This window comes from Dipodomys ordii, unplaced genomic scaffold (genome assembly GCF_000151885.1).
Source record: "Dipodomys ordii isolate 6190 unplaced genomic scaffold, Dord_2.0 Scaffold64, whole genome shotgun sequence".
Classification (NCBI taxonomy): domain Eukaryota; kingdom Metazoa; phylum Chordata; class Mammalia; order Rodentia; family Heteromyidae; genus Dipodomys; species Dipodomys ordii.
In genome coordinates this window covers 762,225-784,034 of record NW_012267280.1, presented here as the reverse complement: position 1 = coordinate 784,034, position 21,810 = coordinate 762,225, and the positions used below count along the sequence as shown (strand labels likewise).

At 55.2% G+C, this 21,810-nt stretch overlaps 1 protein-coding gene across 2 annotated transcripts in view; it reads left to right on the top strand.

Moving 5' to 3' along the window:
• Positions 1-5,280: 5,280 nt before the first annotated feature.
• Positions 5,281-21,810, top strand: part of Tjp3 (tight junction protein 3) — a 20,138-nt gene continuing 3,608 nt past the window's right edge. Inside the window, exons 1-15 of one of the 2 annotated variants that reach the window (XM_013022736.1) lie at positions 5,281-5,298; positions 9,171-9,227; positions 9,320-9,429; positions 10,329-10,431; positions 11,183-11,510; positions 13,514-13,617; positions 15,659-15,818; positions 16,019-16,127; positions 17,553-17,611; positions 17,773-17,839; positions 18,072-18,228; positions 19,113-19,221; positions 19,449-19,686; positions 20,305-20,516; positions 21,418-21,513. In XM_013022736.1, the coding sequence (XP_012878190.1) occupies positions 5,281-5,298; positions 9,171-9,227; positions 9,320-9,429; positions 10,329-10,431; positions 11,183-11,510; positions 13,514-13,617; positions 15,659-15,818; positions 16,019-16,127; positions 17,553-17,611; positions 17,773-17,839; positions 18,072-18,228; positions 19,113-19,221; positions 19,449-19,686; positions 20,305-20,516; positions 21,418-21,513 (1,927 nt within the window). Of the gene's footprint in view, positions 5,299-9,170; positions 9,228-9,319; positions 9,430-10,328; positions 10,432-11,182; positions 11,511-13,513; positions 13,618-15,658; positions 15,819-16,018; positions 16,128-17,552; positions 17,627-17,772; positions 17,840-18,071; positions 18,229-19,112; positions 19,222-19,448; positions 19,687-20,304; positions 20,517-21,417; positions 21,514-21,810 lie in introns of both variants that reach the window. The other variant, XM_013022737.1, reaches the window with a different exon arrangement.

Sequence of the window (21,810 nt, the reverse complement as noted above, 5' to 3'; positions counted from 1 at the left end):
GTGAGCTGGAGAGCCAGGAGGCCTGTGTGGTTGCAGCAGGGGCCGGGAGGGGCGGGGCCATGGCACAGGGCCTTGGTGGGGCTGCAGGGAGGACTTGGGCTTTGACCCTGAGGGAGGTGGGAGCCAGGGAGGGCTGTGGGCAGAGGAGGGAGGGACTGGACCCGGGGTGAGGGAGAGGGTGAGGGAGAGGGGCCGGGGTAGGGGGCCGGAGAGGTCCAGGCGGAGCCGATCCAGGTGCACACAAGGGGTGGGGAGAAGTGGGTTGGATTCAGGGTAGGTTTGGACAGACACCCAAGACAGGGGCCGAGTCTGGAGGGCAGAGGAGCTTGGGGAGGGGGCAGGAAGGAAAAGTAATTGGTGGCAGCAGGTAAGGGTCACCTCAATCTTTGGGTCTAATGATGGTAGAGGATCATTTCCTTCCTTCCTTCCTTCCTTCCTTCCTTCCTTCCTTCCTTCCTTCCTTCCTTCACCTTGGGGCTTGAACTCAGGGCCTGGGCACCGTCCTTAAGCTCTTTTTTGCTCAAGGCGAGCGCTCTACCACTTGAGCTACAGCACCACTTCCGATTTTCTAGTGGTTCATTGGAGATGAGAGTCTCATGGACTTTCCTGACCAGGCTGGCTTTGAACTGCGATCCTCAGATCTAGGCCTCCTGAGGAGCTGGGATGACAGGTGCCCCCCAGCTCCTCCTCTCCCTCTGCTGTTTGAAAAAGGTCAGAGGAGGGAGGGAGGTGGGGAGAGGAAGAGAGAAAGGGAGGAGAGACACCCATGAAGGAGAGGTTTCCAGAATCTCCTCACTCCTCTGCCCACCCCCATCTTTCAAACCCCTCAGCTCTGCTCCCCGCACCCCCGTGCTCCCCACAGCAGCCACCAGAGGGCGCGCGTGGACACAGAGTCCGGTCCCTCCCTCCCCCGCCCACAGCCCCCCATGGTCCGCACCTGGGGGGGGGGTTCCAAAGCCCACAGGACCCTGCACCACCCGTTTTGTCCCCTCCCTGCCTCTTCCTTCCTCTCCACCCCTTCTCAAGGCTTCTCTAAAGCCCAGGCTCCATGCGGCCCCAGGGCCTTTGCACACCCTCACCTGGGAACACCTGAGGTTCTCAGGGCCCCTTCCTGCTCGGTGCCCGGTGCCCGGATCCTTCCCCACCCCCACCCCCACCCCCTCCAGGCCGCTCACTCCTGTTCCCGGTCCAGCCACCTCCTCCGAGCAGCCCGGGCCCCTCACCTCTCAGAAGGTTCTACCTTGTGTCACTGCTGGCTGTGTCTCCTTACGACCCCCCTCCCAACCCCCGGCCCTGAATGGACAGAGAAGGGGGGGTAGGGGGTGGGGGCGGGGTGAGGGTGCAGCTTCCTCTCCAGGCCATTCTTAAGGTTCTGGTCGGACCTGTTAGACCACGGATATGACCTCAGCCTCCTGCAGGGGAGCAAAGCGGCCTCCCTCCCCCCGACCTCAGCCCTGCAAGCCCTCCAGGACCCCCTCCCCACGACCTCAGCCCTGCAAGCCCTCCAGGACCCCCTTCCCGGCCCCCGGCCCTTGGGCACCCCTGGGCTCCCCACTGAGGACCTCCTCCCAGACGAAGCGGTGGAGCCAGCGTCCTGGCATGGATATTTCGAGAAGGAACCCCCGCCAAGTATGGTGGTGTGGGTCCAGGGCCTCCATCCAGGCTGGGGGAGGGGTTGTGGGAAGGGAAGCACTGGCCTCGCCGTCTCCACACAGCGATCAGGATGGGTGCAAGGAATCCTGGGGGTGGGGGGCTCCCCCCCTCCGGCAGCGGACCCACAAACAGGACTGCAGCCTGCTTCCTGCTTTGGACCGGTATGAGGGTTTGAACCCGGGGCCTGGTGCTTGCTAGGTTGGCTTGCTGTGGCTCGAGCCACGCCCCTTCACGCCAGAGCCACGCCCTTGCCACTTGGACCACGCCCCCAAGCCGCCAACGTTCCAGCCCACGCCCCTGCGGTTTGAACCACTCCTTGCTGTTTGGCCACGCCCCCACGGCTTGAGCTACACGCCCACCACTTGGGCCACGCCTCCGCGGCTTGAGCCACGCCCCTTGCTGCTTGGGCCACACCCCCGTGAGTAAGGCCCGCTCCCAACACTTGGGCTGCGCCCCACAGCGTGGGCCCCGTCCCTCAGTTTCAACCCCTCCTCTACCGTTTGGCCACACCCTCACTGCCGGGCTCCTGCTCCAATACTTGAGTTACACGCCCACCACTTGGGCCACGCCTCTGCTGCTTTAGCCACACCCCCTACGGATTGGGCCACACCTGTGGATGAGCCACGCCCCAGTACTTAAGCCACGCCCTGCTGGGGACCCCGGCTCCTATAGCTCAAGCCACGCCCTCTCACGCTCTGCTGCTTGGGCCACGCCTCTAATGCTTGAACCACTCCTCTAGCGTTTGGCCACGCCCCCACTGCTTGGCTCCATTTCCGCCCCCACCCCCCAAGCCTGAGCTACACTCCCATGGCTTGGGGCCCTGTTTCTGCAGCTTGAGCCACACCCCAGAGGCGGAGCCACGCCCCCATCACTTGGACACGCCCTACTGCTTGGGCCACACCCCAGGGACTAAGCCACGCCCCATGACCTGGGCCACGCCCCGCTGGGACCACGCCCCTAGGATTTGAGCCACGCCCCTAACCATGCCAATCACATCCTCTATCCTTTTTTTATTTTGCTCAGTCGTGGGTCTTGAACTCAGGGCCTGGGCGCTGTCCCTCAGCTCTTCAGCTCAAGGCGAGTGCTCTACCACTTGAGCCACAGCACCACTTCTGTTTTTTGGTGGTTCCTTAGAGATAAGAGTCTCAGGGACTTTGCTGCCCAACTGCCTTTGAACCACGATCCTCAGATCTCAGCCTCCTGAGTAGCTAGGACAGGTGTGAGCCACCGGTGCACGCTTTCCTCTATCCGTTGACCTCCCCCATCCCTTTATCCCTCTGGTCTTCTTGGGGATAAAGTCCCACTTTTTGCCCAGGCCTGCCTGGACCAGGATTGGTCTATTTCTGTTTCCTGCCATAACTGGATTGACAGGCAAGCACTACCACATCCACTTACTGGCTGAGGTGGAGTTTTTGCCTGGACTGATCTCCAATCACAGGCCGCCGCCAGGGCAGGAATACTGGATTGTCCACCTACTTGTGTCACCTGCCGGCCACCTGTCTACCTGCCAGACCCAGGTAGTAACTGGTTCTGAGTAGTTCCAGCCAGGATCCCCAGGAAGGGAGGGAGTCTGGGGAGATACATTTTTCTGTGACTCATTATAACAGACAGAGATTTAAAAGACCTTCAGTCTTGTTCTACCTAAAATTTTCTTTTCTTGTGTTTTCTTCTGGCTCCTACCTGTAGGTGGACAGTAGACACCCAGCCAGTTAAGATTTTCAGTTATGGTGTTTCCTTAGCTGACCAGTTTTTGTTGATCAATCTGGGAGAGTCGTGGGCCATCTCTGACTCTTTCATCATTGATAAGATATGTGTGTCAGATTTACTGATAAAAATTTCCTCTGTGGCTGGACGCTGGTGGCTCACGCCTGTAATCTCAGCTACCCAGGAAGCTAGGATCTGAGGATCATAGTGGTTCAGATTCAGCCCTGGTGAGAAAATTCATGTGACTCATCTCCAATTAGCCAACAAAAAAGCCAGAAATGGAGCTGTGGCTCCAGTAGTAGAGCTCCACCTTGGAGCGATAAAGCTAAGGGACCGTGCCCAGGCCCTGAGTTCAAGTCTCAGCATTTGTACAACAAACAAACAAACAAAAAAAATACCCAAAACACCAGTGTTCCCAACACTGTGAAGTCTGAGGCAGGAGGATCCTGACTGTGAGGCCAGCTTGGTCAAGTTTCTGTCTCAAAAACAACAGAAAATGCAGTGCTAAGTAGCACCTCAGGCTTGCTAAGCATGTTGATCACTTCTAGTTCTTGGAGGCAGATAGGATGGTCCCCATCTACAGATAAAGAAACTGAGGCACCAGCCCATTAAATGGCTCGCTAACAACTGGAGCTAGGAATCACACTACAAATCTTATTCTAAGTACCTTTCATCCTTGGGATCACTCTGTGATGCCATTTCCTTCAATAATTGATGAAGAAATAGGTGTGCAGAGCCGGTGACCGACTTCCCTGGGGGTCACACAGCAAATAGGTGATAGAGCTGAGATCGATTCAAAGATTTAGATCTGTCTGTCTCCGTCACTTGGCAAACTCTTAACCAACTTTTAAAACCCCAGCCGAAATGCCCCTCTTCTTTTACAAGAATCCTTTCCTAAGTTCGCCTGGGTTTCTCCACTGCCGTTCCCCGTTCTGACCTTAGACCAAAGGGAGAAAGGGTGTTTATGCCCACATTTGCCTCCTCGACCTTGGGCGTGGGGTGGGGCACAGTATTTTTTATTTTTATTTTTAGACCGCGAAGGAATGTGTGGGTGGAGCCACCGCCAGCCCCGCCCACCCAGCGCCCTCCCGCGGCCGCACCGCCCGGCTCTGGGGCCGTCCTTCCTGAGTCCAACCCGAATCTCAGGCCCTCAGGGCCAGGCCTGGGATCAGAGAAAGAGGCCTGACCTTTACCCTTTGGGACTCAAGAATTCCCTCCTCCTTCTGTGCCCCTCCAGTATCCAGCCCCATGCTGGGTGTGCCCCGGATCCCTGAGGCTGGGGAGCCCAGGACCCCGTGCGTCTGGCCTCGGGGCCTCAGTTTCCCTTCTCTGAAATGCTGTGAGCGGCCAAGCCCACCCCAGGGGGAGATGGGTCTGTTGGGTTTAAGGTAACCCGACGAGGGAGGGTCTGAGGCTTCCAGCTCTGCACGGGGGCCCGGTCCTTAGGGGCCTCCCCGCGGACGAAAACAACACAAAACACAACACAGGCCCCCGACCCGCAGAACCCCAGCTCTCCAGCCCCCGGCTCCGGCCCTCGCGCGGCCCGATCCAGTCCGGGTCTTCCTGGCAGCCTCGCCGCGCGGCTCCCCCAGTCCCGGCCATTGGCAAAGGCTCGGCTGCCTGGAAAACACGAACTGGATTTTCCCATTTCCCGGAACCCGGAGCCTAGGACGGAGGCCTTGGGCCCGGGGCGGCCGCTCCCCGCTTCCCGGGGGCGGGGCCGGGGCGGGGCGGGGCGGCGGGCGACCGGGAGGAGGAACGCGGGCAGGTGCAGCCGACAGCGGCTGTTTGGGCAGCAGAGGGGCGAGGGCGAGACCCTCCACCCGCCACGACCCTCCTCAGCTACCTGCTCTCACCGGGGTCCGGGGCGATTGACGGTTTCCAGGCCCCCCCTCCCCGCGGGCTAGAGCCCCGGGGTGGACCATGGCGGTGAGATTCCAGGCGAGTAGGCCGAGGGGGAGGGAGGGGGTGAGGGCGAGGCGTGGATGGCGGTCTGACCCAGGACTCCCTGAAATACCCTCTTGCAAGGCGGGGAAACTGAGGCCCGGGTGGGGGGGGGACACGAGACGACTTGGCCTGGGAGGGGGCTGCCCAGCGAGGTGTGTCCGTGTCTCCCACGTCTACCTTGGGTTTCTTCTACTCATTTCTCCAGCCCTGGGTTCAAATCCTGCTTCAGTCAGTCCCTCCCCCCCCCAGGTTCAAATCCTGATCTTTTCTGCTCCGCCGACTTGGGTTCGAATCCTGCGTCGTCTGCGGCCGCCCGGTGGGCGGTGGGCGGAGCTTCGTGGGAGGGTCGGGGAGGGGAAGGACGGGGCCGGGGCGGGAGGAAGAGGCCGAGGTCCTGGGCCCCCCTGGGCTCTCGCGGGACCCCCTTGAGCCCTCGGCCCGCCTTGCATGCACTGAGCACCTACTGTGTGCAACACCTTTAACCTAAGGCGTGGCCAGGCCCGAACCCCCCCCACACCCGGGGGAGGGGACCTCAGGAAGGGTAAACTGAGGCTGCACCAGTGGATGGGTAACCCCGAGCTCTAACCCCCCCAGATCCGATCGAGGGTCCCGCCCCCACCCCCACCCCGGGGCCCAGCGCCCCTTCCCCTCCCGCCTTTGTTCCCGGTTCCCGGAGGTGCGGGCGGCTCCCGCGACAGGTGCAGGGGGCGGGGACGCCGCCCTCCAGGCCCCCCTGCCCAGGCCCGGGCTCTGGGGAGGGGCGGGGACTCCGGACACACCTGGCCTGGCCCAGCCCGTGTGGGGGAGCGAGGATCCCACTCAGTCAGGGAATCTTTGGGACCCTTCTCAGGGGCCAAGTCCCCCGTAGGGGTGAGCAATCGTGGGGTCCCAGAGCCCCCCCCCAACCCCATACTAAGGGGAATGAGGGAGACCGCTGGGTTCTGAGATACATATCTGGAGAGAGTGTGTGTGTGGGGGGTGAGATTGTGTGGCCTTAGGGCTGTGATGGATGAATAGGAGTTGGGTTCATTCGGGCCCAGAAGGATTCAGAATGAATGAATAAAGCAGAAAGGGACAATACCGTGCCAGGTGCTCAGCTAGATAGGAAGGGGGGGAAGGAAGGGAGTCTCCAGAGTCCTGGATGTTGAGGGGGGGTGTTCCTCTGGGGGGGGTGTCCTCAGGCTTAGGGAGCAGCCTGGACGGAGGTTGGGAGGGCACCAAGGAGTTGAAGTCGACCAGGATCAGGCTTCAGGGCACAAGGGAGGGAGCCAAAGGCACAGAAGCCACAAGCCTAGGCAGGCCCGGCCACCTGTGTCCCCGCCCCGCCCCCGCGCCACACGGGATTTCTTCAAGGAAAGCCAAGAAAAAGAAAATTCCAGAGTGGCATTTAATCATGCGAAGTATCACATCAAAGCCAGAGGGCTTGGGGGTTGAAAAAAACAAGCTCAGAAAAGAAATAAGAAAAGCAATGAGTAGAAGCAGAAGCCATTGGGGCTGGTGGTTAAGAGCCAGTCTTGACGGAGATAGGAGTTCTTTCTTCTGGGCTGCTGTGTGACCTGGGGTGAATTTCTGAACCTCTTTGGGCCTCCCTGTCCTCTCCTGTGAGGTAGATATTTTTGTTGTGGTTGTTGTTGTTGTTTTGTCAGTTGTAGGGCTTGAACTCTGGGCTTGGGCGCTGTCCCTCAGCTCTTCAGCTCAAGGAGAGCGCTCTACCGCTTGAGCCACAGCGCCACTTCTGGTTTTCTAAGTGGTTTATTGGAGATAAGAGTCTCACAGACTTTCCTGCTTGGGCTGGCTTTGAATCGAGATCCTCAGATCTCAGCCTCCTGAGTAGCTAGGATGACAGGCGTGAGCCACCGGCGCCCGGCAGGTGAAGTAGATATTGTATCATGGTTGCTTCCTTGGTTTTTAACAGTTCCATGGATGGGTGTGCAGCGCATTATTCCTATAGCTAGTGTGGAATAGTGGGATGCGTTTACAGTAGGCAAAAGTAGATATCATGTCGTTATTCTTTTTACTTTTTTTGGGGGGCAGTACCAGAGTTTGAACTCGGGGCCTCATACTTGATTGGCTAGTGCTCTGCCATGTGAGCCATACCTCTAGCACAGCTGTGTGCTGATGGTTTTGGAGATGGAATCTGAGCAGTTAGGGTTCCAGTCTTCGCCACTAGTGCGTCATTTATTGCTTCTCGCAATGGTGGCCGGATCTCCTGAGGGTGGATCTGCTTTCATAATCTGCCCATTTCACCGTGTAGCCCAGGTGGGCCTCGAACTCACAATCCTGCCAGTGCTGCGTCTATGCCTTGGTTTCCTCAATTATGATATGGGTACAATAGAGTGATTCTACCATGGGGGACAGTGAGGTTGGACAAAGTGCTCTGTACCAAGGAAGTGCTTTGTTTGTAAATCCATCCAGCCATCCAGCCATCCATCTATCCACACATCCATCCAGCCATCCAGCCAGCCAGCCATCCAGCCATCCACACATCTGTCCATCCACTCATCCACCCATCTATTTATCCATCCATTCACCCATCCATCTGTCCATCCATCTACCCATCCATCCATCCATCTACCTATCTATCCATCCATCTACCCATCTGTCCACCCATCTACCCATCCATCCATCCATCTACCTATCTATCCATCCATCTACCCATCCACCCAACCATCCATCCATCCACCCATCCAACCATCCACACATCCACCCATCCATCCATCCACACATCCATCCATCCACTCATCCACCCATCTATCCATTCACTCATCTACCCATCTGTCCATCCTCTCATCTATTTATCCATCCATTCACCCATCCACCTATCCACTGGTCTATCCATCTGTCCATCCATCTACCCATCCATCCATCCATCTACCTATCTATCTATCCATCTACCCATCCACCCATCCATCTACCCATCCATCCATCCATCTACCTATCTATCTATCCATCTACCCATCCACCCACCCATCCATCCATCCATCCATCCACTCATCCACCCATCCATACATCCATCCATATACTCATCTACCCAGCCACCCATCTGTCCATCCATCCATCCACCTATCCATCTACTCATCCATCCATCCACCCATCTATCTACTCATCAATCCACCCACCCATCTATCCACTCATTCATCTACCCATTCATCCATCCACTGATCCATCCATTTATCAGTCCATCTTCACACTCACCATCCATGTATCTAGCAAATATTTTTGGAACCCCTGGTCTATAAGGCCCAGGTGTCATTCGAAGGACCAGGACTTATTTGTGAATGAGATAGACAGGTATCTCTTCCCCAGGAGCAGATATTCACAGAGGGAATGGACACTGAATAGATTTTTTAAAAATGTAGAGAATGTTTAAGTGTCACACATTCTGTGAAGGGACATAGGGCAGGCAAAGGTGACATGTTGCCAGTGTGAATGGTGTGATTTCACCTGGAAGATAAGCAAAGACCTTGAAAGGAGGTGGAGGCACAGTCTGTGCAAAGGTCCTGGGGCAGGATGGAGCCTGGTGTGTTGGAGGAGCAGTGAGGAGACCAGAGGAACTGGAGCAGAGGGAGTGAGACTCAGAGATGCAGGAGGAGGAAGAGAGGAACATGGGAACATGGGGCCTTGTGCAGGAGTGGGAGTGGGCTGCAGGGAGGAAGGACTGGGGCTTTGACCCTGAGGGAGGTGGGAGCCATGGAGGAAGGAGGAAAGGCCTGGCCCAGCACTCACGGGCGCTCTCTAGTGGCTGCTTCAGGGAGAAGAGATGGTGGTCTACATGGTCCCAGGATGGGGGGGGGCAGGTAGGTCTTAGGCCAGACCCTCCCGGGAGCCCGTGTATCCTGACACCCACTTCTTTGTTCCCCCATCAGGTGGCTGACATGGAGTCACTGACCATCTGGGAGCAGCACACAGCCACGCTCTGCAAGGTGAGCCACCCCTGCTCAGGTGCTGGGGCCATGGCGGCTTTCTCCAGGCCGAGGGGAGGCAGCCCAGCCCTTCTTGTCTCCTTGTCCCTTAGGACCCCCGCCGTGGCTTTGGCATTGCCATCTCCGGAGGCCGGGACCGGTCCAGCCAATCCGTGGTGGTGTCCGATGTGATACCAGGAGGCCCTGCGGAGGGCAGACTCCAGTGAGGACCATTGGAGGCCACCGGGCCACTGGGGGAGGGAGGGCTGGCATGACCCAAGCCCGAGGCTGGGGAGCCAGCGCCTGGCACCTGGCTGCTCTGTCAACACAGCTTTGGCAAGGACAGCCGGGCAGAGCCAGTCTGGGCAGTGCCATGTCCCGAAGGCATTTCCTGGTTTTTCCTTCTATGGTCACTGTGGCCTCAGGGCCTCAGGGCCCTCCTGGAACAGAAAAATCCTGGAAACATTTTTTAATTGGCAGGAAGGGGAGGCCCGTAGTTCTGAGCCCGTGGGGATAGGAAATTCCTGGAAATGTTGTGTTCAAATGGCTCTGGGACCCAAATGACTGACAGGTGATACAGACTTGATTGAACCCAGATTTGGAGATGATGTTTTCAGAAAGGGAAGAAAAACAAACACACACATACACACACACACACACACACACACACACACACTCTTCCCTCTTTGTGATTAAGTTGCCCTCATTTCATAGATGGGAAAACTGAGAGCAGGACAGAGAAATGTGTTTGTGAACCTGGAGATCCCTATGAGTTAAACCAGGATTACTTTGGAGGGTGAAATGGGAGGATCGCGGTTCAAAGCCAACCTGGGCAGGAAAAACATCTGTGAGACTCTTAGCTCCAATGAACTACCAGAAAACCAGAAGTAGAGCCATGGCTCAAAGTAGTAGAGAGCTAGTCTTGAGCAAAAGAGCTCAGAGACAGTGTCGAGGCCCTGAGTTGAAGCCCCTGGACTGATGAAAACAACCATCATCAACAATTACTACAACAGACTTTATAGACCTGGAATTTCTGAGGGCTTTTTGGGGGGAGGGTGGGAGGGGTGGCTTAGGGTGACTGGATGTGAGGGCCACCTCCCTGAGACCTGTCTCCTCCCTCAGAACTGGGGACCACATCGTCATGGTGAACGGGGTCTCTGTGGAAAATGTCACTTCTACTTTTGCCATTCAGATTCTCAAAACCTGCTCCAAATTGGCCAACATCGTAAGTCGTTGCTGGGGTATAGAGGAGGACCCCAGGTTCACAGAGTCTCGAGACCCCCTGTCTTGTCTCTCGTGGGTGGAACCTCTTTTTTTTTTGTTGGTCATGGGGCCTGAAGTCTGGGCCTGGGCGCTGTCCCTCAGCTCTTCACTCAAGGCTAGTGCTCTACCACTTGAACCACAGCACAACTTCCGCCTTTTTCTGTGTATGTGGTGCTGAGGAATTGAACCCAGGGCCTCAGGCATAAGGGGCAAGCACTCTACCACTGAGCCACTGAACCACCTTCCCAGCCCCCCACTTTTTTTTTTTCATATAGGTCCTGGGGCTTGAACTCAGGGCTTAGGTGTTATCCTTAACCTTTTTTGTTTTTCACTCAAGGCTGGTGCTATACTACTTGAACCACAGCTCTACTTTCAACTTTTTTTTAGTGGGTAATTAGAGAGAAGAGTCTCACAGACTTTTCTGTCGGGGTTGGCTTTGAACTATGGTCCTCAGATCTTAGCCTCCTGAGTGTCTGGGATTACAGGTGTGAGCCACCAGCGCCTGACTTTCTGGGAGGGGGGGGGGGACTCAGTGCCTTAAGCATGACAGGAAAGTGCCCACCACGGAGCCACACCCCAGCACTTGTGCACAACTTGCAGCTTACGTGGAGGCCCAGGCAAGCACTCTACTGAGCTACCTTCCCAGCGCTGGGTGCCACCCCATGGAAGGTGTTGTTTCTGGGTGACCCAGTCTGCCCCCTTCCCCTTCCCAGACAGTCAAGCGGCCCCGTCAGGTCCAGCTCCCTGCTACCAAGGCCAGCCTTCCTGGCCCAGGGCACCAGGAATCGGACGAGGAGGACGGGCATGCCCGGGGCTACGAGGGAGGCTCGTCCAGTGGCTCGGGGCGCTCCTGGGGCGAGCGATCGCGCCGGCCCAAGGCCGGGCGCCGGAGCCGGGCTGGCAGCCATGGGCGGCGGAGCCCAGGCGGCGGCTCGGAGGCCAACGGGCTGGCCCTGGTGTCTGGCTACAAGCGGCTCCCCAGGCAGGACGTGCTCATGAAGCCTGTGACATCGGTGCTGGTGAAAAGAAGCAGCAGCGAAGGTGAGCGTGTGGGGCTCAGCGTGGCAGAGGGGTGCGGGGCCTTGGCGTTCCCCCCGACCCACCAAAGAGGAAACTGCTATTGCTGACCTACCATGTCTGGCCTTTTGTTGTGTGTGTTCCACCAAAGAATGACCCCAAAGATCTCCATCGGACTCCCCAGGACCTGCGGCTACCTCACTTCCCAGGGCAGAAGGGATTCTGTGGGTGGTATCAACTTGAGGCTCCCCTCCCCTCTGAGGGGGACCCTCCTGGATCCCCTGGGGTCTAGCAGGGCCCAGGATCACCACAGGATCCTCATTGAGAGATGCCTGATTTTGGGGAGTCTGAAGAAGCAACTCTTGTTTTTTTTTTTTGGCCAGTCCTGGGACTTGAACTCAGGCCTGGGCACTGTTCCTGAGCTGCTTTTGCTCAAAGCTAGCACTTTACCACTTGAGCCACAGTGCCACTTCTGGCCTTCTCTGTGTATGTGGCATTGAGGAATCGAACCCAGGGCCTCATGCATGCTAGGCAAGCACTCTACCACAAAGACACCTTCCCAGCCATTAACTCTGTATTTAAAAAGAAAATTATTAAGTAATTAATTTTTTCTTTTTTTTTTTTAACAGTTGTAGGGTTTGAACCCAGGGTCTGGGCACTGTCCTTGAGCTCTTTTGCTCAAAGCTAGAGCACTTTGAACCACAGCACCACTTCTGGTTTTCTTTTCTTTTTTTTAGTTTTTTTAAAAAATTTTTTCTGTCATGGGGCCTGAACTCTGGGCCTAGGTGCTGTCCCTCATCTCTTTGGCTCAAGGCTAGCACTTTTACTACTTGAGCCATAGCACCACTTCTGTATTTTTCTGCTTATGTGGTGCTGAGAATTGAACCCAGGGTCTCATGCTTGCCTGGCATGCATGAGACCTTTTCGGACAGTTAATTGGAGATAAGACTCTCATGAACTTTCCTGCCCAGGCTAGCTTTGAACTGCAATCCTCAGATCTCAGCCTCCTGAGTAGTTAGGATGGCTCCCAGCTGTATTTTTATTTTATTATTTTAATTTAATTTAATTTTTTTGCCAGTCCTAAGGTTTGAACTCAGGGCCTACACACTGTTCCTGACCTTCTTTTGCTCAAGGCTAGCACGCTGCCACTTGAACCACAGCACCATTTCTAGCTTTTTCTGTTTATGTGGTACTGAGGAAGCAAACCCATGCATGCTAGGCAAGCACTCTACTATGAAGCCATATTCCCAGCCCTATATTTGTTTAAAAATTTTTATTGTCAGTCATGGGGCTTGAACTTGGCCTGGGCGCTGTCCATGAGCTCTTCAGATAAAGAAAAGTCCTCTACCACTTGAGCCACAGTGCCACTTCTGATTTTCTGTTGGTTAATTGGAGACAAGAGTCTCACAGACTTTCCTGCCCAGGCTGCTGGCTTTGAAGCTTGATCCTCAGATCTCAGCCTCCTGAGTAGCTAGGATTACAGGCGTGAGCCACCGGCGCCCGGCCGCACCATGACTTTTATTTATTTTTTTTGATGGTGTTGGGGCTTGAACTGAGGTCCTCCTGCTTGGCTTCCTTGCTCATAGCTGGTGCTCTACCACTTGAGTCATGCCTCCAGCACTGCTTTTTGCTAGTTAGAGATAAGAGTCTCACAGAGGTCTCTGCCCAGGCTGACTTCAAACTATGATCCTCCAGATCTCAGCCTCCAGAGTAGCTAGGACTTGAAGGCATGAGCCCCTGGTGCCGGCTTCCACATCGTTGATTTTAGTGAGAAGGACTCACATCCTGAGAACTGTGATTGTGATGAAGTGGTGACCTCCCCGACAGAGGCCACCAACGTCGGCCTCAGGATGACCTATGATGTCACCAATGATGTCACACCACTTTTCTCCAGGGCTTGTCACTGTTGGGGTTGAGGTATCATAACCCCCATGATGCTATCTGTCTTCAGGTGATGGGCGGGGAGGGTCCATTTTTACCCCATGCCGATCTTGAGCCCTACCTCAGTTTCCCTCCTTATCCTACAGAGTTTGGGGTGAAGCTGGGCAGTCAGATCTACATCAAGCATATCACAGATTCCGGCCTTGCAGCGCGGAACCGTGGGCTGCAGGAAGGGGACCTCATCCTGCAGGTGAGCTTGATCTTCTTGTCCTGTAAGTGGTGAAACTGAAGCAGGGGACGGGACAGTGCCACCTGTCACTCAGCGAGGTTGCAGAGCCAGGCTGTGGGCTGTGGGCATTTCCTTCCCTGTTCTTGGAGATGGTTACGTACAGAATAGCCCTTCCTTCCAAATTGCTGGAATTCATGATCAAATTTTGGTTTCTAGTATCCCCAAGGCTTTCTGGGTATTTAAATTCCGTTTGTTTGTCAGTCATGGGGCTTGAACTCTGGGTTTGGGCGCTGTCCCTGCACTCTTCAGCTCAAGGCTAGCGCTCTACTGCTTGAGCCACAGCCCCACTTACGATTTTCTAGTGGCGTATTGGAGATAAGAGTCTTATGGACTTTCAAGACCAGGCTGGCTTTGAACCATGATCCTCAGATCTCAGCCTCTTTAGTAGCTAGGATTACAGACGTGAGCTACCAGTGCCTGGCTAGGTATTCAAACTCTGTAGACAGCTCAGTACTGTGTGGATTCCTAGACCCTCCCTCTCCAGGTCTAGTGGCCCTGACTCAGAAGAACTTTCCCGCCTCACTGACTGGAATCCATCATTAGAAGTCTTTCTTGTGATTCCCAGGGTTTGCTTTGCAGCATACTTCCAATTCATTATTCCTATTGTCTCCTTGGGGTGACCTGTTTGTGGGGACCGTGAGGAATTTGTCTGTTGCTGATGCTTTGGGACACACACTAGTCCCTCCCCATCCCTAGGATTCCCCCAAGATACTCTCAAGAGAAAATGTCAGAAGTGGATCCTCTGTGAACAGAGCAGGCACCAACACCTTTCTAAAATCCCTTTCTGAGGATTTGAGTTTTCTAATCCCCTCCTTTGATGTCTATTTCAAGTTCTTCTCAGAGATATATTTCTACTAAATTCTAGGAATTGTGACCCCCCCCCAACCTTCACTTCTTTCCTTTTTTTGCCAGTCTTGGGGCTTGAACTCAGGGCCTGGGTGCTGTCCCTGAGCCTCTCTGTGTTCAAGGCTAGTGCTCTACCACTTGAGCCACAACGTCACTTCCAGCTTTTTTTCTGTGTATGTGGTACTGAGGAATTGAACCCAGGGCTTCATGCATGCTAGGCAAGCACTCTACCACTGAGCCACATTCCCAGCCCCCCCTTTTTTTTGTTGGTTGTCAGTTGTGGGGCCTGAACTCTGGGCCTGGACGCTGTCCCTCAGCTCTTCAGCTCAAGGCTAGCGCTCTACCACTTAAACCACAGAGCCACTTCCAGCTTTTTCTGCTTATATGAGGAATGGAACCCAGGGCCTCATGCATGCAAGACAAGCACTCTACCACTGAGCCACCTTCCCAGCTCTTACCCTCCCCCTTCCTTTTCCTCTCCCCCTTTTTGTTTTCTGCTTTTGAGGGTGAGCTCAGAGCCTGACTTATGCTAGGCAGGTGTGCTACCTCTTTAGCCCCGCCCCTCCCCGCAGCCCCGCCCTTCACGACAGCCACGCCCACCCACATCCTAAATCCATATTAAACACGCCTCCCTTCTGTAATTTGAGCCAAGCGTTGGCACTTGAACCACACCCCATAGTCGGAACCACGCCCCGCCAGGTGACCACGCCCCGTTACATGACCGTGCCCCATCACGCAGCCACGCCCACTACTTTCGCACACCTCCTTCACGTGAATGGAGTCCCTGTAATTTCAGCCACGCCCCCACCACTGGAGCCTAGCCTCCTACTTCCTCCTTGTGTCTGTTTCCAGGATCTTAGTGTTCACCTCCTTTCTTTCAGATGCAGTGGTTTTTGTTGTCACCCTCAAGATCTCCCCTAAACAAACATCCCCTCTCAGGAGATGTTTGCAGCCCTCTTCCCTGGTTGGAAACTGCCAGTTTCTAGAACTTTGTGGACCCCACAGCAAAGTTCCAGTTCTCATTTTTGTCCCCAGGAAAAGTATCTGTTTCTATTCCCCCCCGCCCCCCGCTCTTCCCACCCCAACCAAGCTATCCGTGTCTAGTATCCCCACCTCCCACTCACCGGCTTGCTCGCTTCCTCCCCTGTCCCTGCAGATCAATGGCGTGTCCAGTGAGAACCTGTCGCTGAGTGACACGCGGCGGCTCATCGAGAAGTCGGAGGGGAAGCTGACCCTGCTGGTGCTCAGGGACCGAGGGCAGTTCTTGGTGAACATCCCCCCGGCCGTCAGCGACAGTGACAGCTCGGTTCTGGATGGTGAGGGGCGGGGATGGCCTCCGGAGCTCGGTCTTTCAGAGACTCAGAGTGACCGGGAGCGACGTGGAGTCCCACAGCTGGCTGTATGGGTCTCTGGGGCCCCTTTTGCTGGGGGTGGGTGGGTCTGGATGTTGCCCTCCGTGAGACGGGTTCGGGCTGGCCGGCGTGGCTGTGGCCGACGCGTTGTCCCTTCTCTGCAGACATCTCAGACCTCAACTCGGAATCATCGCAGGCGCCACCACCCCACGTCCCGCCACCGCCCGGGCAGAGGCAGAGGACCGCCCAGGCCAGCCCCGCCCACTCCCCGGCGTGCGTACCCGGGAGGGGGCGTGGCGTACGCCGGGGGCGTGGCGTACGCCGGGGGCGTTGCGTACGCCGGGGGCGTGGTGTGCTCGGGGGCGTGGCTTCCAGCACAGCCTCTGCTTCTCTTCCCCACTACCCCCCATCCATTCCCCTCCCCCCTGCCCCCTTGGAGCAGCACCAGGATTTAAACACAGGCCCTTGAGAGCTTTCTTGCCCACTGCCGGTGATACGCTACCATTGGAGCTACACCCTGTTTTTGCTGGCTGATTGGGGATGAGAGATTCCTGAATGCCGAGATGACAGGCATGCATCCCCACATCAAGCCTGTATATATATATATATATCCCTTAGCTTAAAAATGTATTTCATATTCTTTTATTTATTTTTAAAATGTTTGTTGTTGTTATAAAGGTGATATACAGAGGGGTTACAGTTACATAAGTCAGGTACAGAGTACTTTTTTGTTTTTCTTGCTGTCTGTCCTAGGGCTTGAACTCAGGGCCTGGGCACTGTCCCTGAGCTATTTTTTGCTCAAGGCTAGTGCTCTACCACTTTGAGCCATAGCACCACTTCTGATTTTCTGGTGGTTAATTGGAGATAAGAGTCTCGCAGACTTCCCTGCCCTGGCTGGCTTCGAACCCCAATCCTTAGATCTTGGCCTTCTGAGTAGCTAGGATTACAGACATTACCATCAATGCCAGGCAAGAGTACATTTCTTTTGGACATTGTTGCTCCTTCCCTTGCTCTCTCCCCATTTATCCCTTAGCTTTTTCATTAAAGGCTGGTGTTCCACCATTTGAGCCACAGCTCCACTTCCAACCTTTTTCTGGTTAATTGGAGGTAACAGTCTCCTAGACTTTCCTTCCCAGGCTGGTGTCGAACCTTGACCAACAGATCTTAGCTTCTTGAGGATTACAGGCATGAGCCACTAGTGTCCAGCTTTTATAGCTTTTAGTAATAAAATAATAATCTGATTGTGATGGCACACACCTATTATCCAAATCCCTGGGATGGAGAGATGGGAGGATCTAGAGTTCCAGGCTAACATGGACTACCTAGTGAGACCCTGTCTCAAATAAAGAAAAAGAAGCTGGGTGCCAGTGGCTCACACCTGTAATCCTAGCTACTCAAGAGGCTGAGATCTGAGGATCATGGTTCAAAGGCAGCCAGGGCAGGAAAGTCCATGAGCTTCTTTTATCTCCAGTGAACCACCAGAAAATCCAAAATGGTGCTGTGGCTTGAAGTGGTAGAGCACTAGCCTTGAGCAAAAGAGCTCAGGGACAGTGCCCAGACCCTGAGTTCAAGTCCCACGACCGACAAAAATAAAAATAAATAAAAAGACAAGAAACAATAATGTAAGAAAACCAAACAACAACAGCAAAATGCCCATTGATATTTGCTCCTGTCTCACCCTGACCCTGTCTCCTTCAGCGAGAGCCCCCGGTTTCGGCGGGAAAGGTCAGTGGATTCCAGGACTGTCTCAGAAGCAGGTGAGCAGCAGGGAGGTGGGTAGTGCTGCCGAGCTCTGTGCCTCTGGCTTTTCTGATGCCTGCTAGCAACACTGTTACAGGCAGCGCTGGAGGAGAGGGGTAGGACCTCCTAAAGCCAAGTCAGCCTGGGGGAAGAAACTGGATTTTCTTTTTCTTTCCAGACTCACCCAGAGAAAGCAACTATGACATTTACAGGGTGCCCAGCCGTCAGAGCTTGGAGGATCGTGGGTGTGTACTCTAGAAACTGCCTGACACGCCCCGCCCATATCCTGGGTCTGCCTTCCCCCTTTCCATAACCCTATCTTCCCAAGTGGGAGCAACCGCCATATGGACAAATTGGGAAACTGAGGCCCAGACTGTTGGCAAGGGCTCTCCAAGGCTTCTGGGCCTAGCACAACCCCTGCCCCCCATCTCCCCGTTCCCTGGCCTGACCTATGCCCCTGTCCCCTTGTCCTCGCAGGTACAGCCCTGATACACGGGTTGTCCGCTTTCCTAAGGGCATGCACATTGGGCTGCGGCTGGCTGGTGGTAATGATGTGGGCATCTTCGTGTCCGGGGTACAGGCGGGCAGCCCAGCTGACGGCCAGGGCATCCAGGAGGGAGACGAGATACTGCAGGTGACTGGGGATGTGTGTGTGTGTGTCCGTGCGTGTGTGTCCTTGTGTGTGGGGGTGGGTGACAGGTTCTGCTCACGGCCACACTGAATTGTGTGCATGCCCTGTGGGTCACTCTGGAGATTCTGACCCTCAGAGGACATTTATTTAATGGTTCATCTCCCATTTGTGTCACCATCGTGTCCTTGTCATGACCTTGTCATCCCCGTTATCCCCTTCTGTCCTGATCATGAGCCTTGCTCGTGTCCTGGTCTTGTCATGAATGTCACAGCCATGTGATCGCGTCCCGCGCACAGCGCACCAGTGTCCTGACTGGCTCCATGTTCTTCCCACCACTCCGTTTTGTCCTTTTCAGTGTCACCCTGTGTCCATGTCCTTGCAGGGCCCTGACCACGGCTTCACTCTGGCCACAACTCCGACATGATCCAACCCCCTTCCTCATCTGCTCCCTCTGCCTCCGTCCTTCCCCACCCTTCTAGTCTCTGCCCCAGCTGCTCTTGCTGCTACCATTCACTGGCATCAGAGCTGAGAATCTGAGATTGTGTGTGTGTGTGTGTGTGTGCGTGTGTGTGTGCACATGCATATGCACTGGTACCAGGGCTTGAACTTGGGGCCTGAGCACTGTCCCCTAGCTTTTTCACCCAAGGCTGGAGCTCTACCCCTTAAGCCACAGCTCCACAATTCTGGCTTTTTGGTGGCTGACTGGAGATAAGAGTCTCACGGACGTTCCTCCCCAGGGCTGACTTTGAGCCTCCATCCTCAGATCTCAGCCTCCTGAGTAGCTAGGATGACAGGCGTGAGCCACCAGTGCCTGGCCCAGGTGTCCTTAGAGTCTGGGGTGCAGTGGATGGCGCCGGAGTGGACTCATCTGGTCCCTGTCCTGGTAGGTGAATGACACGCCCTTCCGGAACCTGACCCGGGAGGAGGCCGTGCAGTTCCTGATGGGGCTGCCTGCAGGAGAGGACATGGAGCTCGTGACCCAACGGAAGCAGGACAGTGAGTGTGAAGGGGTCCCGGTGTGTGTATGTGTGTGCATGAGTGCGTGCGTGTGTGCATGTGTGCGTGTGTCACTGCAGGTGGCAGCCCCGGGATGAGTGCAGGGTAGGGCTTGTGGCCCAAGCTTGAGCCTGTGTATGTGTCTGTGTTAGGGCTGGGTCCCGTGGGAGGGGAGGACTGGATCCTGGGTGGGGACGGAGGGTCAACCACGCCCCTTCTGTTCCCAGTCTTCAAAAAGATGGTGCAGTCCCGCGTGGGCGATTCCTTCTACATCCGCACGCACTTCGAGCTGGAGGCTAGCCCGCCCTCCGGCCTGGGCTTCACCCGTGGCGATGTCTTCCACGTGGTGGACACGTTGTACCCAGGCGCTGGGCAGAGCCACAGCAGAGGAGGCTACTGGCTGGCTGCACGCATGGGCCGCGACCTCAGGGAGCAGGAGCGAGGCGTCATTCCCAACCAGAGCAGGTGGGCCGACCCTGTGCAGATGCTGGGCCCTGGATGACCTCAAATGATTCTGGCCCTGAGTCCTTCAACAGCTCTCACCTGTTGTGTCCTCTTTGGCCTGGGAGGTGACCCTGAGGATTAGCATTTCCACATCTTTTTTTTGGGGGGGGGTGGTTGAATTCAGGGCCTGGGCGAGCGCTCTACCACTTGAGCCACAGCACCACTTCTGGTTTTCTGGTGGTTTATTGGAGATAAGAGTCTCACAGACTTTCCTGCCTGGGCTGGCTTTGAATCTTGATCCTTAGATCTCAGCCTCCTGAGTAGCTAGGGAGACAGGCTTGTGCCAGCACCCAGCTTCACATCTTTTTTTTTTTTTCTCTTCTCTTTTTCCTTTTTTTTTTTTTACTGCTCCAGGACTTAACTTAGGGCCTGTGTGCTATCTCTGAGCTTTGCCACTCATGGCTGGTGCTTTACCACTTGAGCCACAGCCTCACTTCTGGCATTGAACTGTAATTGTCAGATGTCAGCCTCCTGAGTAGCTAGAGTGACAGCATGAGCCACAGGTGCCCGGCCCATGTGTACATCTTTGGGGTGCTTTTGTGCCATCTGGTTGGCTATCTCTCACCCTCTTCTTCCCAGGGCTGAGCAGCTGGCCAGCCTGGAAGCCGCCCAGAGGGCCGCAGGCTTGGGGCCTGGGTCATCTTCGGGTTTGAATGCCAGAGCTGAGTTCTGGAGGCTTCGGGGACTTCGGCGGGGGGCCAAGAAGACCACCCAGCAGAGCCGTGAGGACCTGTCGGTGCTGACCAAACAGGGCCACTACCCACCCTATGAGCGTGTGGTGCTGAGAGAAGGTGGGCTGGGCTGGGCTGGGCTGTGTACCTGTGGGGTGGGAGCCGGGCTGGGTGGGAGTCCCCAACATCGCCCCCAAGCTGACATCTTCATAACGTCCTGCCTTGAAAGACTTGCTTGTAGTTATTGAGGGGGCCAAGAAGAGTTGTTGAACATCTGTCCTATTTCTAGAATGCAAAGCTTATTAAGTATATATATTATTATGTCTATTAAGTATTAACAGACTGTGAATGGAAAATATTCCCAGAATGACTGTGTGCCGGTGCACAACACAGAGGAAAGGTTTCCTTGTCTCTCTAAAGCTGTAGGGCAGGGCCAGGGTCTGGGAATCCTGGTGTTAGTCATCTGGTGATGACTGGATTCCAGGATGTGGGTGGGGCCTATGCAAATTAGCATTTTCTTTTTGTTCTCTGTCCTGGGGCATGAACTCAGGGCCTGGGCACTGTCCTAGAGTCTCTTTATGCTTAAGGCTAGCGCTCTACTACATTAAGCCACAGTGCCACTTCCAGTTTTTGAGTGGTTAACTGGAGATTTCCATCCAGGCTGGCTTTGAACCATGATCCTCAGATTTCAGCCTCCTGAGTAGTAGCTAGGATTAGAGGTGTGAGCCACTGGCACCTGGCTCCCTGAATTTCTTTGCTCAAGGCTAGCCCTCTGCTGCTTGAGCCACAGTCTCATGTGCTTTCCTGCCAGGGCTGGCTTCAAACTGCGATCTTCAGATCTCAGCCTCCTGAGTAGCTTGGATGACAGGTGTGAGCCACCGGCACCCAGCGGGAGATATAGTTTTTCTCATCAGGCAGTTTAATATAGAGGATGTGGACAGAGGAGTCAAGCACCCAAGACATTAGTAGTCTCTGCTAAATACAGGATTCCAATTTTTGTCTTTGTTTCTCTGTTCCTCAGCCAGCTTCAAACGCCCAGTAGTGATCCTGGGACCTGTAGCTGACATTGCCATGCAGAAGTTGACAGTGGAGATGCCTGACCAGTTTGAAATTGCAGGTAAAACCAAAAACCAACCAAACAAAGAAAAATCAGCTGTGTGCTGGTGACTCATGCCTGGAATCCTAGCTACTCAGGAGGCTGAGACCTGAGGATCACGGTTCAAAGTCAGCCCAGGCAGGAAAGTCCCTGAGAGACTCTTATCTCCAATTCACCACCAGAAAACCAGAAGTGGGGAGCTGGGAAGGTGGCTCAGTGTTAGAGCGCTTGCCTTGCATGCTCGAGGCCCTGGGTTCGATTCCTCAGCACCACATAAGCAAAAAGAAAAAAGCCGGAAGTGGCGCTGTGGCTCAAGTG